The sequence below is a fragment of the Nannobrachium achirus genome, assembly GCF_963921795.1.
Source record: "Nannobrachium achirus genome assembly, chromosome: 23".
Classification (NCBI taxonomy): domain Eukaryota; kingdom Metazoa; phylum Chordata; class Actinopteri; order Myctophiformes; family Myctophidae; genus Nannobrachium; species Nannobrachium achirus.
Genome location: NC_137830.1, coordinates 49831358 through 49849467, shown reverse-complemented (window position 1 = coordinate 49849467; position 18110 = coordinate 49831358). Strand labels below are relative to the sequence as shown.

The 18110-nt window shown below is 41.5% G+C and overlaps 1 protein-coding gene across 1 annotated transcript in view; it reads left to right on the top strand.

Annotated features, from left to right (window-relative positions):
- Nucleotides 1-16992, top strand: part of LOC308308962 (protein NLRC3-like) — a gene marked incomplete at its 3' end in the record, with an annotated part of 204154 nt that extends 187162 nt beyond the window's left edge. The window contains exons 3-5 of the mRNA XM_080754414.1: nucleotides 7016-7129; nucleotides 11709-13430; nucleotides 16809-16992. Coding sequence (XP_080610540.1) covers nucleotides 7016-7129; nucleotides 11709-13430; nucleotides 16809-16992 — 2020 coding nt within the window. The remainder of the gene's footprint in view (nucleotides 1-7015; nucleotides 7130-11708; nucleotides 13431-16808) is intronic.
- Between the last annotated feature and the right edge of the window lie 1118 nt (nucleotides 16993-18110).

Below are 18110 nucleotides of genomic sequence, written 5' to 3'. Positions count from 1 at the left end.
GTATATTGGGGTTTGCATTAAAGGCTGGGGCATTCATGGGGTTTGCATTAAAGGGTGGGGCATTCATTCCCTATTTCAAATTCGGCACGTGCGTTCCCCACCGCAGCAGGTAGTGCAGTGCTCGGCCTCGACCCGACCCGATACACGATTTTCTGGAACCAGCACGAAAGGTTCGGATTCTGATGTCTGACATCAGGATTTTCTGGAACTGGCACTGTGTCTGCATAGATCTCCATATATGGGCATAAAATGGATGCAGACAGACAAATACAGATATCTCCATATATGGGCATAAATGGACACAGGCAAACAGATGGTCAAAGATCTCCATATATGGGCATAAAGTGGACGCAGACAGACAGATACAGATATCTCCATATATGGGCATAAATGGACACAAGCAAACAGATGGTCAAAACGGGTCCTATGACAACAGGTATAATGGGGTTTGCATTAAGTTTGTCTCCTCCTCCATCTGTTTGTCTGTGTCCCTTTATTCCCATTATGGAGATCTCTGTATCTGTCTGTGCCTCCGACTGTGTTGCAGACACAGTGCCGGTTTGAAAAAGCGACAGAAATCTCATATATGGGCATAAAATGTACGCAGATAAACATATATCTCCATATATGGCATATATGGGCATACAATGGATGCAGAATCACAAAGATCTCCATATACGGGCATAAAAGGGACACAGACAGACAGATACAGAGATCTCCATATATGGGCATAAAATGGACGCAGATAGACAGATATCTCCATATATGGGCATATATGGGCATAAAATGGACCCAGAACTATAACTGCAGTGATCTCCATATATGGACATAAAATGGACACCGACAGACAGACAGATACAGATATCTCCATATATGGGCATAAATGGACACAGGCAGACAAATGGTCAAAACGGGTCCTATGAAAACAGGTATAATGGGGTTTGCATTAAAGGGCGGGGCATTCATTCCCTATTTACATTGTTCTGAGTTGGCCAGGTCGCCGACTAGACGCTGGGCCGCCCGAAGCTTCTAGTTTAACATAATGCTTCACTTTGATGACGAGTGGTAAGTGTTCATTTTCTCCTTATTTTCTTGTTGACATATTTTATTGCCTTTTATCAATTTAAAAAAAAGAGAGAAATTAGACATTTACCCTGGACCCATACTAGTGAAAATAGCAGATCTACAAGCTCCTCCCACCTTCACCCACTTTCAGCTTGAGCTGCAACAGCCTGGTTTAAATGAGCTGAAAAGCATAACGTTTTGCCTTTTAAACTAATAAAGTCTGTTCAGAATTCCTGCAGGGGAAACCTGGTTTCAGCTTTAGGTGCCCTCCACACTAGGCGCGGTCACCGCCTCCTAGCAATTCATTTTCAATGAGAGGCGGGGGGGCTATTTTGGCCGCGTAGCAAAGTTTTGGGGCGGCGAGGAGAGCGGGCGCGGTCCCAGGAAATCCCTGTGAGCGTGCTCGTTTGTGCATGCGTACGCGGGCGGTGAAAGATGGATTGTGTTCATCTTTGTGAAATAGAGGTGAGCTTGTAGATCTGCTATTTCCGGTCCATGAAGCTATTATGCAACAGAGTGGCCTGGAACGACCCTTCCATATCCTGTACACACACACGCACACACACACACACACACACACACACACACACACACACACCTGCAGTTTACTGTAAGTCACATGACTTCAGGAACTGTCTCTGTGCGCAAACCACTCCTCCCTGCTCTTTGAGGAAGAGAGAGCAAAGTTCTTTGTTCTCTTTTAACAGTTGTTTTCACAGTAAGGAGAGACAGAGAGAGATGTGGAACACGACGCACACAGACAGAAGACAGACATTTTGATGTTAAAACTTGTGATCAGAGTGAGTAGAAATGTATTTGTTTATATTTTTAGAACCTCACTAATACAGTAGGTTCATGTTACAATAATAATAAAAGTGGGGGTTAGGGGGTCAGAATAGCGATGTGTCAGCGTGCCGACATGTTACCGAAATGAGCAGATCTACAAGTTCACAGAACACCGCTGACGCCACATGAGGTGAGCTTGTAGGTCTGCTATTTCCGGTCCATGAAACCTTTCTGCAACAGAGTGGCCCTCTAGTCATCAGCCGTGTGTGTGTGTGTGTGTGTGTGTGTGTGTGTGTGTGTGTGTGTGTGTGTGTGTGTGTGTGTGTGTGTGTGTGTGTGTGTGTGTGTGTGTGTGTGAGTGTGTGGGACCCCTCAATCATGTGAGGACCCCCTGGGGGTCCCGAGCCACAGGTTGAGAACCAGTGCTGTGTGAGACATCATTTTCCTCAGGAGAGAAACCAGTTTGATCTGGTTTAGATCGCTCCTTTCATTTCCTGTTGTTACTACCACACACACACACACACACACACACACACACACACACACACACACACACACACACACACACACACACACACACACATATATATAGTTTACTGTAAGTAACATGAATTCAGGACAGTGTTGTAATCTCTCTCTCTCTCCAAACCACTGATCTTGTAGAACGGCTATGTTGAAAATGTTTGCAGAACATATTGTTTTCAGTTCATTCAAGCTCCTCTCTGTGTTGGCTGGTGACTTAAGAGACGCTCCACATAAATACTTCACCCCCACAAAAAAGACCGTTAAGAGTGTTTCCCCTGACATCAATCACAGTGACATCAGAGCATGATGTCAGAGTGACAAACCCATAGACCGTAAAAAGGAGTACACGTCCAGACACGGACAAGCTGTGCCGTTTCTCATAGTAAACTTGCTCCCTGCGGTCGCAACAAGATCACAGCTCATTGTGGATGCGACTGTTGTGAGCTTGCAGCTCTGCTGTTCTTGGCTGTTCTCTGCGCACGACACCATCGCAGTACGGAGCATTATGATAATGAGGTGTGGTTTTGATGACAAACTGCTTTGAACAGCTTCAAAGCACATACGCCCCCCTCCCCCCCAGCACCCCTACTTCCCGCGGTAATGTCAGGTTTTATAGCATCCTTTGTTGATTACTTTTGATGCAGTGAAGATCTTTTTAAGGTGTTAAAAAGTTGTTAAAAGTAAAAGGAGCTATTCAACTTTTTTTTTGAAAAACAGATGCTAAAATAAAAATAATGTTTCAAAAATATTTTATGAAAAAATAAGTGTTTCTGTTCAAAAATTACCACACAAAGCGTAAAATAATGATAAAATAATAATTTTGGCCGTTGTCAGGCTGACACTTTGTTTACATTCTTGTATATGTTAGACTAGGATGTAAACAAAGTGTCGGCCCTACAAACAAAAGTTGACTATTCCTTTAAATTGTCACTTCACTGTCCTCATGTTGTGCTGAAACATGTGAATACAGCCTTCACATCACAGGAACGAAGAAAAAACACATTAAGCCCAACTTATATTTCATTGAATGTCAAGTACTGAAAATAGCAGATCTACAAGCTCTCAGTGTGTTGCCAACTGCGACGCCTACAGCTTGTAGATCTGCTGCATTCACATGTCACATGTATTGCCATGTGACACCATCCTACAGCTTGTAGATCTACTTTTGTGATTGCTGAATGTTTGCTCCAGAATAGATGATGTGGTTCACTCAATGGTGACTCACACACACAGGGCTGTATTAACCATTGGGCCAGTGGGGCCGTTGCCAGGGGCCCTTGGCTCTTAGGGGCCCTTGGGGGAACTGGGCCACGTGGTCATTAACAATTTACTAAAGTTAAATGTATAGGTTACATTCCACAGAGTGATTTTGGCAGTATGACTCAGCCCCACCCTGTACTGTCTGTGATTACAGTACATCACGCATCTCTCTCTCTCTGTGTGTGTGTGTGCGTGTGTGCGTGCGTGCGTGCGTGCGTGCGTGCGTGCGTGCGTGTGTGCGTGCGTGTGTGTGTGTGTGTGTGTGTGCGTGCGTGTGCGTGTGTGTGTGTGTGTGTGTGTGTAGGTCTTGCTCTACCATGAGTGGCTCAGTGGAGAGAGAGGAGTCGGACCCCTCCTCTAAAGACATCCTGAGTGACAGGTCAGTCTGTTTGAGTGATTGAAGAGTTTATTAGCAGTTTGCAATAGGAAAAAGTACACACACACACACACACAGCTGAGAGCTCTGGTTAATCGCGTTAGAATGCGTTCTCCATAACGTTAATAGTTTCAATATAAGGAACGATGTTGGTGTAAGTGTAAGTAAGTGATTTGAAGAAGGATATATAAATTGATGAAATGGAAACGCTGTGTTTATCTGCATTTCTCCAGACTAGTAAAGAGGCTGTCTGTCTTCTTTCTCCTCCTATGGATTCAATAAGCTCCCCGGCTGGTATTGTAGGCGGGCAGTGGAGGGGGCTACGCTGCGGGCGATGGGAAATTTGGATTCAAAGTGTTTTCAAATAGACCATGTGACCTACTGTATCATATCATACTATTATAATTTTGGTGCTGACAGCGGGCCTTTAAGGCCTGTCTGTCTGTCTGTCTGTCTGTCTGTCTGTCTGTCTGTCTGTCTGTCTGTCTGTCTGTCTGTCTGTCTGTCTGTCTGTCTGTTGAGGAAGCTGTAATGTGTAAGAGAGGTTTGACAGAGTGGATTCCACATGGATTGTAATGATTGAATATTAATAAAGTAAATGATGTTGATGCTGTCTTTCTGTCAGGGTCCATCGGCAGAGAGCAGGGTCTCCTGTACCCAGCTGTGTCTCCATGAAGAGTGACATTTCCATGGGTAGAGGTATTAACTTCAAAGATGGACACCACTCTACTGATCCCAGGTCAGAATGTAAAACACATCATTTAGTTGTTATGAACTCTACTGATCCCAGGTCAGAATGTAAAACACATCATTTAGTTGTTATGAACTCTACTGATCCCAGGTCAGAATGTAAAACACATCATTTAGTTGTTATGAACTCTACTGATCCCAGGTCAGAATGTAAAACACTCTGAAGTGAAAACACATCATTAGTTAAAGGTTGAAGTTAAAGTCTTACTATTTGTTGCATTCATTGCTGCCTGTATGTGAGATTTGTTCTCCACATTTCACCCATCTCTAGGAGCGGTGAGCCGCAGCCATGTTGTGCTCGGGAATCATTTGTTTTTGTTGATCTAAACCTAAACGATGCTATCTAGCTTTCATCTATAGTCATTGAGGTCGGCGAGTGCTACTGTAAGTGCTATGGGCTTAGATAGATAGATAGATAGATAGATAGATAGATAGATAGATAGATAGATAGATAGATAGATAGATACCTTTATTATCCCAAGGGGGAAATTCAGTTGTCCAGTTGTAGCACAGCAGTATACAGTTATTTACAAAGTTACAGAGACGTAAGAAAAGATAGATAAGAGGGGAAAAAAACAAAACAAAGACAAGAGCAGTACAGTACCAATAAAGAGAAGGTGCATCAATAGAGGGGGCGAATAATATATAAGTATATATACATAGAGTGTATGCGGTATGTAAGGTTTTATAGCATCCTTTGTTGATTACTTTTGATGCAGTGAAGATCTTTTTAAGGCGTTAAAAAGGTGTTAAAATTTAAAGGAGCTATAGTCAACTTTTCTTTTTTTAAACAGATGCCCAAATTATATTTCATTGAATGTCAAGTACTGAAAATAGCAGATCTACAAGCTCTCAGTGTGTTGCCAAGTGCGACGCCTACAGCTTATAGATCTGCTGCATTCACATGTCACATGTATTGCCATGTGACACCATCCTACAGCTTGTAGATCTACTTTTGTGATTGCTAAAGGTTTGCTCCAGAATAGATGATGTGGTTCACTCAATGGTGACTCACACACACAGGGCTGTATTAACCATTGGGCCAGTGGGGCCGTTGCCAGGGGCCCTTGGCTCTTAGGGGCCCTTGGGGGAACTGGGCCACGTGGTCATTAACAATTTACTAAAGTTAAATGTATAGGTTACATTCCACAGAGTGATTTTGGCAGTATGACTCAGCCCCACCCTGTTCTGTCTGTGATTACATCATGCATCTCTCTCTCTCCGTGTGTGTGTGTGTGTGTGTGTGTGTGTGTGTGTGTGTGTGTGTGTGTGTGTGTGTGTGTGTGTGTGTGTGTGTGTGTGTGTGTGTGTGTGTGTGTGTGTGTGTGTGTGTGTGTGTGTGTGTGTGTGTGTGTGTGTGTGTGTGCGCGCGCGTGTAGGTCTTGCTCTACCATGAGTGGCTCAGTGGAGAGAGAGGAGTCGGACCCCTCCTCTAAAGACATCCTGAGTGACAGGTCAGTCTGTTTGATTGATTGAAGAGTTTATTAGCAGTTTGCAATAGGAAAAAGTACACACACACACACACACACACACACACACACACACACACACACACACACAGCTGAGAGCTCTGGTTAATCGCGTTAGAATGCGTTCTCCATAACGTTAATAGTTTCAATATAAGGAACGATGTTGGGCTATAAGTGATTTGAAGAAGGATATATAAATTGATGAAATGGAAACGCTGTGTTTATCTGCATTTCTCCAGACTAGTGAAGAGGCTGTCTGTCTTCTTTCTCCTCCTCCTCTCCGCGCACGTCTCCTCCTATGGATTCAATAAGCTCCCCGGATGGTATTGTAGGCGGGCAGTGGAGGGGGCTACGCTGCGGGCGATGGGAAATTATGATTCAAAGTGTTTTCAAATAGACCATGTGACCTACTGTATCATACTATTATAATTTCTATTTCAGAGCTTTTTCAAATAGACCATGTGACCTACTGTATCATACTATTATAATTTCTATTTCAGAGCTTTTTCAAATAGACCATGTGACCTACTGTATCATATCATACTATTATAATTTTGGGGCTGACAGCGGGCCTTTAAGGCCTGTCTGTCTGTCTGTCTGTCTGTCTGTCTGTCTGTCTGTCTGTCTGTCTGTCTGTCTGTCTGTCTGTCTGTCTGTCTGTCTGTCTGTCTGTCTGTTGAGGAATCTGTAATGTGTAAGAGAGGTTTGACAGAATGGATTCCACATGGATTGTAATGATTGAATATTAATAAAGTAAATGATGTTGATGCTGTCTTTCTGTCAGGGTCCATCAGCAGAGAGCAGGGTCTCCTGTACCCAGCTGTGTCTCCATGAAGAGTGACAAGTCCATGGATAAACGTATTAACTTCAAAGATGGACACCACTCTACTGATCCCAGGTCAGAATGTAAAACACATCATTTAGTTGTTATGAACTCTATACTGAACATCATCTTAACATTTTAGCATGACAACATCCTTCCATATTTGATACCCCAGCCCCCCCAATCCACCATAAAACCCTGACAGGTTGAATAAAGACCCAGAGATGATCTATTTCATTGACTGTAACCCTGACAGGTTTAATAAAGACCTCCAGATGGATGTCAGTCAGAGTGTTGCCAAACGCCACAGAGCAGAGTCTCCAACACCCAGCCTTGTGTCTATGAAGAGTGACCGTTCTAGACGGGAACCTCTTAACTTCAGTGGACCTCCACACACTGAGTAAGTGAATCCTCCTTTACAATACACAGCAATATGTGTGTCTGTTAACAGCTAATCTCTGGCACCGTTTGCCCGATGGCAGTGAAACCTTGCACACACTCACTGGATCCCAGAACAGATCGGCCTGTTCCACCAGTAGAGCAATTTTTGAATCAATTTCTTTGACATTACTCCTACAGATTTTGTTCAAACATCACACAAATCTTTACACATTGTCTCTATAGTGATTAAAACAAACAGATTTGTCAGATTCCATCCTGATTGGCTGAGATCGGCTAAGTTTGCAGGAGTGAACAAAATACCTCAAATCATGAACACAGTGTGAGATTTCTGTGTAATTTTGCACAGACTTTCAAGTATCATTTTTCCACTATGATATTTGAAAGTCTTCAAATCGGCCTCCTCACCGGGCCCTGGCGCCTATGACATCTTGGTCCTTGGCTTCCACATTATCCTGGTCTGAGATTTTCCTTTGATAAAATATTGTCTTTGAGATGGAGAACAGTGAAGTTACTGTGGAGTCTAGACAGGCATCCCCCCACTCTGCGACAGGACACCTCAAAAGTAGCAGATCTACAAGCTGACAATACGTTGCACTTTGTGCTTTTAGATCTGCTATTTTATTTTAAAATGTCACACCTAAACATGTCCAGTTTCAACAGGGTTTCTAGGTTGTATCAATGTGTAAGCAATACAAAGAGCACACATCATCCATGATAAATACTGTATCAACAAACACATACATTATCATATTTCATTGACTGTAACCCTGACAGGTTGAATACAGACCCAGAGATGATCTATTTCATTGACTGTAACCCTGACAGGTTTAATAAAGACCCAGAGATGATCTATTTCATTGACTGTAACCCTGACAGGTTTAATAAAGACCTCCAGATGGATGTCAGTCAGAGTGTTGCCAAACGCCACAGAGCAGAGTCTCCAACACCCAGCGTTGTGTCTATGAAGAGTGATCGTTCTAGATGGGAACCTCCTGACTTCAGTGGACCTCCACACACACAGTAAGTGAATCAAGTTACAGGTGTCATTTCATTTAAGGTGACCATACGTCCTCTTTTACCTGGACAAGTTAGGGGGGATTTTACCGCAACACAAACACTGTACACTCCTTCAGATAAATGCCACGCTGTCACACACACACACACACCTCTACATTTATTTAAAGGGGGCCTGTCACCTAAAGGGTTACTGTCACTTTAAGAGTCATCTTAAAAAAAACACAGTTAATATTTTTATGATGTCATTGTAGTCTAGTAGCCAGAAAGTGAACCCGGACATTTTGAGTACCCTAAAGTTTTATGTTAGAAATGTTGAGTATGGGTCCCCAGCAGTTAAAAACTGCCGGATGCTAACTTACATATGTTGGGCAATTTTCATAATTAGCATAATTAGCTTTAATTAGCATAATCACCTATAATAATGAAAAAGATGTCAAAAACTGATTGGCCGATTTGAACAATATTGGAGTGGTTTTGGGGTTTATTGAGGATGCTGAATCCATTTCTGACATTTTCTAAATTCAAAATGGCCGTTTTAAACCGGAAATGGCCATATACCAACTTAAATTGGGATTTTTGATACTTTTTTGTTGATTTTCCAAATGATGAAGTGACTATTTTTGATAGGCTATTGTGGCAGTCATTGTTCTAATAATTTGTGTGGATTGTCTATATTTTGCTTTTGAAATGCAGATAATCTATACGCATATAAATAACCACATTTATAATTTAATTCATAATCAAAATCAACAAAAAAAGTATCAAAATCATCCCAATTTAAGTTGGTATATGGCCATTTCCGGTTTAAAACGGCCGTTTTGAATTTGGAATTTTGGAAATGGATTCAGCATCCTCGATAACCCCCATAACCACTCCAATATTGTTCAAATCGTCCAATCAGTTTGACATATTTTCCATTATTATAGGTGATTATGCTAATTTAATCTAATTATGCTAATTATGAAAATTGCCCAACATATGCAAGTTAGCATCCGGCAGTTTCTAACTGCTGGGGACCCATACTCAACATTTCTAACATAAAACTTTAGGGTACTCAAAATGTCCGGGTTCACAATGGGGCTCTATGGGCTGGCTACTGGACTATTGTGGGGATGCGCAATTATAAGCCAATCAAATTAATTGTCTTTATAGCCTGACTGTATGACTACTTACTGTACTGGTGAGCTGTTGTTTGGCAGATTACACTGAGACAGTTTCAGACTGTACACGGGAGAGAGACCACATGAACTACTGTATCATACTATTATAATTTCGGGGCTGACAGCGGACCTTTAAGAATGTTTGTTAAGCACACATGTTGACTATGTACAGTTCAACTATTAGCTCTAGTCTACAGTGATATAACATTATGTACAACTATTACAGTGATATATAAATGAACATCTATAAACAACTGGGATCTGTGTTTGTACCATGCAGGCCAGGTCATGTAATTCATGTTCATCTATACAATATATTTTCAAAAAACATGGCGAAATGAGCAGATCTACAAGCTCACAACACATGGCATCACAGCCCTTCCTGAGCTTGTATATCATTGCTAATCATTGTGCAACAAAGTATACAGGTCTTAAGCGGTTAATTCAATAATATAAGTTAATATATTAAACTATCTATTATCTATATTCTATTGTCTTCATCTCCACAGAGAGAGACTCAGAACCACACCTGAACAGAAGACATCCAGTCAAACCACAAGTGAACAAAGTAAGACTGGAAACATTTTACACTAATTAACATTTCATATCAATTAATGAAATGTTTAAATAGCAGAAAACATCATCAGACTAAATGTCCACATTGTATTCCTGTATCAATGTCCAAATACTGGTGATTAACTTATGCATTTAGACAAAAACAAATGATACAAAGTAGGGGTGTAACGATACATTTGAACAACGATACGAAAAACATCGCAATACATGGTTGACAATACGATACATGGACGATATTGGTTCATTCATCGTGATACGATACAAATCGATTCAATGATTTAAAATTGATATCGTAACTATTTAGCAAAGAAATGAAATCTGTGTGAAACGTGTCAATAGAGCAGTTTCTTTTAGGTAAAATCTATTATTATGGGTATAAATAAATAAACCCTGTGATTATTTAGCAAATATATGGAGATTACACACATTTATCGATAGACCAAGAGTAGCTATACGGAATGGAAAAGTAATTAGACCCCTCTTTTAAATTTTACCTCTTAAAGTTATACCATGTAACTTTTTTTATAAAACAAATCTTAAAATTGTCTTAACTGTTAAATCGCTAAAGTTTTAGAACACCCACTCCGTTATTTTCAGCTTCTCTTTATATTTCAGCCTTCTCTTTATATGTTTTCTATGAGCCGTGAGGGGGGAAAAATTTCGCGGCAAAATGACGTCATCTGCATCATCTGTATACGTTGTGTATACGTTGGCCAATCACATCGCGGATCATACACACATGATACACTACCGGCCAATCACAGCTTATCTGCCGTGTCTTCAGGAAGTAGCCTCGCTCAGCTACAGTGTTTACCACGGTTTACCATGGTGAAGGATTCTTAACCTCTTAATCCCCAAATCCTGGCCAGAAAATTACGTTCTACCATGCGTTCTACCTATCCACGGATTTGTATCGGTCGCGGTGGTTTGCGGCGCCGTTCCGGTGGTCCGCGGCAGTGGTCCGCGACGACTCCGGGCGAAAAACGGACGAAAAAAGCAATACCGCTACTGACCACTAGTTTAGCAACTTACACAGTATAGCTTTAAAATTGCTAAATACAAGGCACAAATACTTAGTTTCGATACAATAGATTATTTGCATTGCAAAACGATTCCATACCGATTATTGCATTTAAACGATACAATATGATATGCAGAGCCAAACAGTACGATTTTTGCTTTTGCAAATCGATACAGTAGATCATTGCAAATTAAAAACGTTTTTTTCCCATTCAGTTACTATATCGTTACACCCCTAATACAAAGTTATTTTTTCCACTCTTTTTTGACAGATTGTATAGCTTTTCAGGAGGGTATTTAAGACATACATAGTTTTAATGGTATATTAGATGTAAAGTTATACATTAACTTGAATGTTTAACATGTCTTCATTGTCTTCTCATAGCAGGTGTCAGTCCACAGGAGCAGTTAAAGGTTTATAAGGTCGGTTTGAACCGTCTTGATCGTGTGACATACGTCACTGAAGTGCCCTCCCTCAGCAGCATCTACACAGAGCTCTACCTCTCAGCGGGAGAGAGTGAAGGGGTTAATACCCAACATGAGGTCTGGCAGCTTGAGACAGCTTCCAAGAAGAGGACCCTCCATGACCAACCAATCAAATGCTGTGACATCTTTAAGCCCCTCCTCCTTGGCAGAGATAAACCAAACAGAAGAGTTCTGACCAAGGGCATCGCTGGCATTGGAAAAACCTTCTCTGTGCGTAAGTTCACTCTGGACTGGGCAAGGGGTTTGGAAAATCAAGATGTCATTCTCCTGGTTCCCTTCTCATTCCGGGAGCTGAACCTGGTCAGAGATGAGCAGCACAGTCTTCTCTCACTGATCCATCGTTTCCACCCAGAATTAAAGAAGGTCACAGCAGAGCAGCTCGCTGTCTGGAAGGTTGGCTTCATCTTAGATGGTCTGGATGAAAGCAGGTTTCCGCTGAAATTCGAGAACATTGACATTGATTCTGATGCCTTCCAGAACAATGCCATTGTTTCTGATGTCACAGTGACATCATCAGTGGGTTTGCTGTTGACCAACCTCATCAAGGGGAATCTGCTCCCCTCAGCCCTCCTCTGGATAACTACCAGACCTGCAGCAGCCAATCAGATCCCTCCTGCACATGTTGACCTGGTGACAGAAGTACGAGGATTCACAGACCCCCAGAAGGAAGAGTTCTTCAGGAAGAGATTCAGTGATGATGAGAAGCTGGCCAACAAAATCATCTCACACATGAAGACGTCAAAGAGCCTCCACATCATGTGTCACATCCCAGTCTTCTGTTGGATCACTGCTACCGTTCTGGAGGACATGTTGAAGACAGACGAGACAGAAAAGCTGCCCAAGACCCAGACTGCGATGTACAGCCACTTCCTGTGGGTTCAGACCAAGAGGAAGTGGAAGAAGTATCATGATGTGAATCAACAGCAGCTCATGGAGGCTGACAGGGAGGTTCTTCTGAAGCTGGGCAGGCTGGCGTTTGAACATCTGGAGAAAGGTAGCATGATGTTCTACCAAGAAGACCTGGAAGAGTGTGGTCTTGATGTGAAAGACGCCTCGCTGTACTCAGGAGTGTGCACAGAGATCTTTAAAGAAGAGACTGTTCAATCTGAGAGAAAGGTCTACAGCTTTGTTCATCTGAGCCTCCAGGAGTTTCTGGCTGCAGTCTACCTGTTCCACTGTTACACACAGAAGAACATGAACGTATTGAAGACATTCCTGGGAGAAGAAGAAGAAAAAGAAATGTCCCTGGATGTCTTCCTGAAGAGAGCCTTTAAAAAATCCCTGAAGAGTAAGAATGGACACCTGGACCTCTTTCTCCGCTTCCTTCATGGCCTCTCACTGGAGTCCAACCAGAGTCTGTTAGGAGGTCTGCTGTTTCAGACAAAAAACAGTCCAGAGAGCATCCAGAGAGCCATCAACAACCTGAAGAAGATGGAATGTGATGATGCAGATATTTCTCCTGACAGATTGATCAACATCTTCCACTGTTTGATGGAGATGAACGACCACTCACTGCATCTGGAGATCCAACAGTACCTGGAGTCAGGGGACAGATCAAAGACAGAACTGACTGAGAGCCAGTGTTCAGCTCTGGCCCACATGCTGCTGACGTCAGAGGAGGTTCTGGATGAGTTGGACCTGGACAAATACAACACAACATCAGGCTGGGGGAAATCCAGGCTGGTCCCAGCTGTGAGGAACACCAGAAAGGCTCGGTTAGTAGTCATGTGAATAGAAAATGTATTAGAGGAGAATAAATCTACCATCACACCTAACACTATAAGTAGAAATGATGGTTAAATTAAAATATCCAATATAATCAGGTCTGGTGGTATTGTGTTTATGTGCAAATAAAGGACAGTCATATTAAAAATATCCATGGCTAATAAGACATTAATATTACTTTATAATTGACACCTATAACAAAAAAAACACATTACATATATAATGTAATATTACCAGTGTAGTTAAATAAAACAGACATGAGTTATACTGTACCTGTATAATCTATCTATAAATGCGAGAAGTCTCTGCGTGTGTGTCTGTCTGTCTGTCTGTCTGTCTGTCTGTGTGTCTGTAATCCGCGTATCTCGAGAACCGTTCATCCCACCGGCTTCAGATTCGGCACGCGCGTTCCCCGCCGCGGCACGGAGTGCAGTGCCGGGCCTCGACCCGACCCGACGCGCGGTTTTCCCGAACCGGCACGAAACGTTCGGAATCTCCTTATGCGAGCTGATTGTTGACATCAGGCTGTTCCGGAGGAAATCGGCGCAAGCGCTGACTCATTGTGACATCACTTCATAAAAGGCTCTGACATCACGTACGCCACATGAGTCAACAAAAAATTCGTCCCACCGGCACGCGCGTTCTCCATATATGGGAATAAAATGAATGCCCGTATGCGGAGCTGATGTCTGACATGATCAGAGTTTTCCGCAACCGGTACTGTGTGTGCAGAGATCTTCATATACACCCAAAAAACTGATTCAACCCCCCTATAAATGTGACACATATAAATTATGTTTGCTTTATTTAATTACTTCACTTCAAGGCATAAGCATATACATTTAATTGATATAACTCAAATATTATTAATAGTGCCAGATGTGATACATTTACATTATGTTGGCTTTATTTAAATGTATTTAATTATAATATATGCAAATGTATTGAATTGATGTAACTGAACAAATATTAATCGTGCTTACCTTAAATATATACATTTACAATATATGCATTTTTATTAAATTGTTCCAACTCAAATGTAATTAATAGTGCTTATACAAAATCTATTCATTTAACATTATGCATTTATATTACATTCATGTAACTCAAATCTTAGTAATGGAATTTAAAAACACATTGAAAATGAGTTCCAATGAAAACTCCCAGAGTCCCATAAACCACGCCTCTCACCAATTTTATTGAGTAGTTTTTAAGGCTGAAATCATTCTGAGAATATTGTTTGAATCCAACTCAATTTTATTAAGTACATTTTACAGATCTGAGAAGTGACTCCAGCCCTTTCCCTTGATTGGTCAAATAAGTTGGTCACATGTTATGCAAAGCATGCTGGGAACAGCATTTTTCTAGGTTTTCAGGGAAATGTTTAAGCTTTCGGGAGCTAAAAATGCTAAATGTATCATATCAATGTGTCTGCCTTGGCAAGATGACTGTCATATGTCAGAATTTGATTTGTCAGTATTTGAGCCTAAACCCTAACCCTAACTGCTAGGCTGCTAGTTTAAGCTTGAGCTCCCTCCCCATGCTAGGCTAAAAGAGAAGGACTCATGGTAACTTAGAGGTTATTGCGTTGGTTTTCTCTTAAATGTTCTGATTATTCAATAATCACTGCTATTGCATATATCCATTATGCATCTGTATGTTGATATTGTAAAACTTGAAACAAATCATCCAGAAGAAAACCTGAAACCGAACTCTTCTTATGTAAATGTAAAAGTATTTTATTTATCTTAGCTTAATTCCATAAAAATGAGTTGAACCAACACATTTACGTTAACATTTGTTTGAGTTGGACAAACGTAAATTAATTAAGTTCATATAATTAACTTGGCTTAAGTTAATGAAAATGAGTTGGACTAATTGAACAACATGCATTGCATTGAATGTAGATTTGACTTGGGACTACATATATCCCATATATAAATTTACTCATATAAAATGGGTGGAAAAGTTTCACACATTTAAAATGTGTTCAACTGAGAGATTATTTTTTTGGGTGTATGGGCATAAGTGGACAAAGACAAACAGATGGTCAAAACGGGTCCTATGACAACAGGTATATTGGGGTTTGCATTAAAGGGTGGGGCATTCATGGGGTTTGCATTAAAGGGTGGGGCATTCATTCCCTATTTCAAATTCGGCACACGCGTTCCCCACCGCAGCAGGTAGTGCAGTGCTCGGTGTCTGCATAGATCTCCATATATGGGCATAAAATGGATGCAGACAGACAGATACAGATATCTCCATATATGGGCATAAATGGACACAGGCAAACAGATGGTCAAAACGGGTCCTATGGCATATATGGCATATATGGGCATACAATGGACGCAGAATCACAAAGATCACCATATACGGGCATAAAAGGGACACAGACAGACAGATACAGAGATCTCCATATATGGGCATAAAATGGACGCAGATAGACAGATATCTCCATATATGGGCATATATGGGCATAAAATGGACCCAGAACTATAACTGCAGTGATCTCCATAAATGGACATAAAATGGACGCCGACAGACAGACAGATACAGATATCTCCATATATGGGCATAAATGGACACAGGCAGACAGATGGTCAAAACGGGTCCTATGAAAACAGGTATAATGGGGTTTGCATTAAAGGGCGGGGCATTCATTCCCTATTTACATTGTTCCGAGTTGGCCAGGTCGCCGACTAGACGTTCTAGTATATAATAATATCACAACAGTCACATTATGTTCCTATGTCCACAGTCCAGTAGCTCCTCTAACCAAACACTTGATGTATTCACCAAAGAACACAGTCTAATATGCTGTGTGTGTGTGTGTGTGTGTGTGTGTGTGTGTGTGTGTGTGTGTGTGTGTGTGTGTGTGTGTGTGTGTGTGTGTGTGCGCGTGCGTGCGTGGGCGTGCGTGCGTGCGTGGGCGTGCGTGCGTGCGCGCGCGCTCACACACTTTTACTGGCAATAGATTTTGGTAGTAAAAGAGTTAAATTAATTATTTCCATGGACATTAAATCATTGTTTTATTTTGTGACCTTCCTGTCCTGACATTTGACCTTTGTGCCCTCAAAACATTGACAACACCAAAGGTCAAGTGGTCTTGACCCTAGAATGACAAAACTCCTATGAACATAAAATAACCATTAAAGACACACAACAAACAGTTCAAATGTTCACATCAGTGGTCCTCCTGGTTTAAGTGGAAATGCTTCTGGTGCTGCGTTGATACAACCCTCACCATGTGATCCATATTTGGGGTTGAATTATCTTTTTTCATGGTTTTGTTTTTTTCTTTTTCCTTGAACATGAACTTGATCTAATCTGTGTTGATAATCTCTGTTTTACATATTCTACATTTACAGGCTTGTTGGCTGTGATATCGAAGCACCAGATTATGAAATTGTGTCTTCAGCTCTCAGCTCTAATCCTTCACATCTAAGAGAATTGGATCTCAGTTATAACAACGTGGAGGATTCATTCATGGAACTCATCTCTGCTGGATTAAAGAGTCCACATTGTGAGCTGGAGATACTGAGGTCAGATTAATTAACCAGCTTTATTTAGATTAGTTCTGTTTTATTATTTATGGTTTGATTCTAATAAGAGGAGTGTGCATTAAGTTGACATCATGGTAGAATCATGATACGGTCAGAGTTGGTGTTGGTTAGTCCTCACTCTGGCATCACATCACAATGATACGCTACAGTAAATACAATATGTGATCCATCATGGCTGCTAGGGAATTATCACGTCCACTTACACAATCATTGAGTGTCAAACTGGTGTAAACACAGACTGGAAGGTTTGCTGGTTCCCCAGCCCACCAGCACCAGCAGTCTGTTGTCTGTTTCATTAAGTCAATAAGGCTGATATCATGGTAACCCACACTGACTAGAAATAATAATACAAATAACAAGATGCAATGTAACAACGTAATATTTATATGTTATGATGTACTTTTTTAATTACTATATTTGATTACCATCTACTGCTGTATACCTGGTAACTACCCTGTCTGTCTGTCTGTCTGTCTGTCTGTCTGTCTGTCTGTCTGTCTGTCTGTCTGTCTGTCTGTCTGTCTGCCTGCCTGCCTGCCTGCCTGCCTGCCTGCCTGCCTGTCTGTCTGTCTGTCTGTCTGTCTGTCTGTCTGTCTGTCTGTCTGTCTGTCTGTCCTCTCTCAGTCAGTTTGCTGGATCATCTGTTGTTGTTGACCATGATTTACTTCACATTATATCTGCCTGCCTGTTCTTTCCATCTCTTTGGTCCCTCCTCCAAAACTCTGATAATCAATCCAGATATGTAATCTTTAATTACAGACTTGCTGGCTGTCACATCACACAGACAGGATTTGACATCCTGCTCTCAGCTCTCAGATCTAATCTTTCCCATTTGAGAGAATTGGACATCAGTTTCAACTGCCTGCAGGAATCACAAGTGGAGCAACTCTCTGCTCTACTGAAGAGTGCAGAGTGTAGACTGCAGATCCTGAGGTAAATAAATAGTGTGTTTTCTCTCTGTGCGGATCTCTACTTGAACATCAACAGCACTTTGTTAAATATGGATTTCTCTGCAGGTTGTCAGGCTGTGGGCTCACAGAGGAAGGCTGTTCTTCTCTGGCTTCAGCTCTGACCTTCAACCCCTCCCATCTGAAACAGCTGGACTTG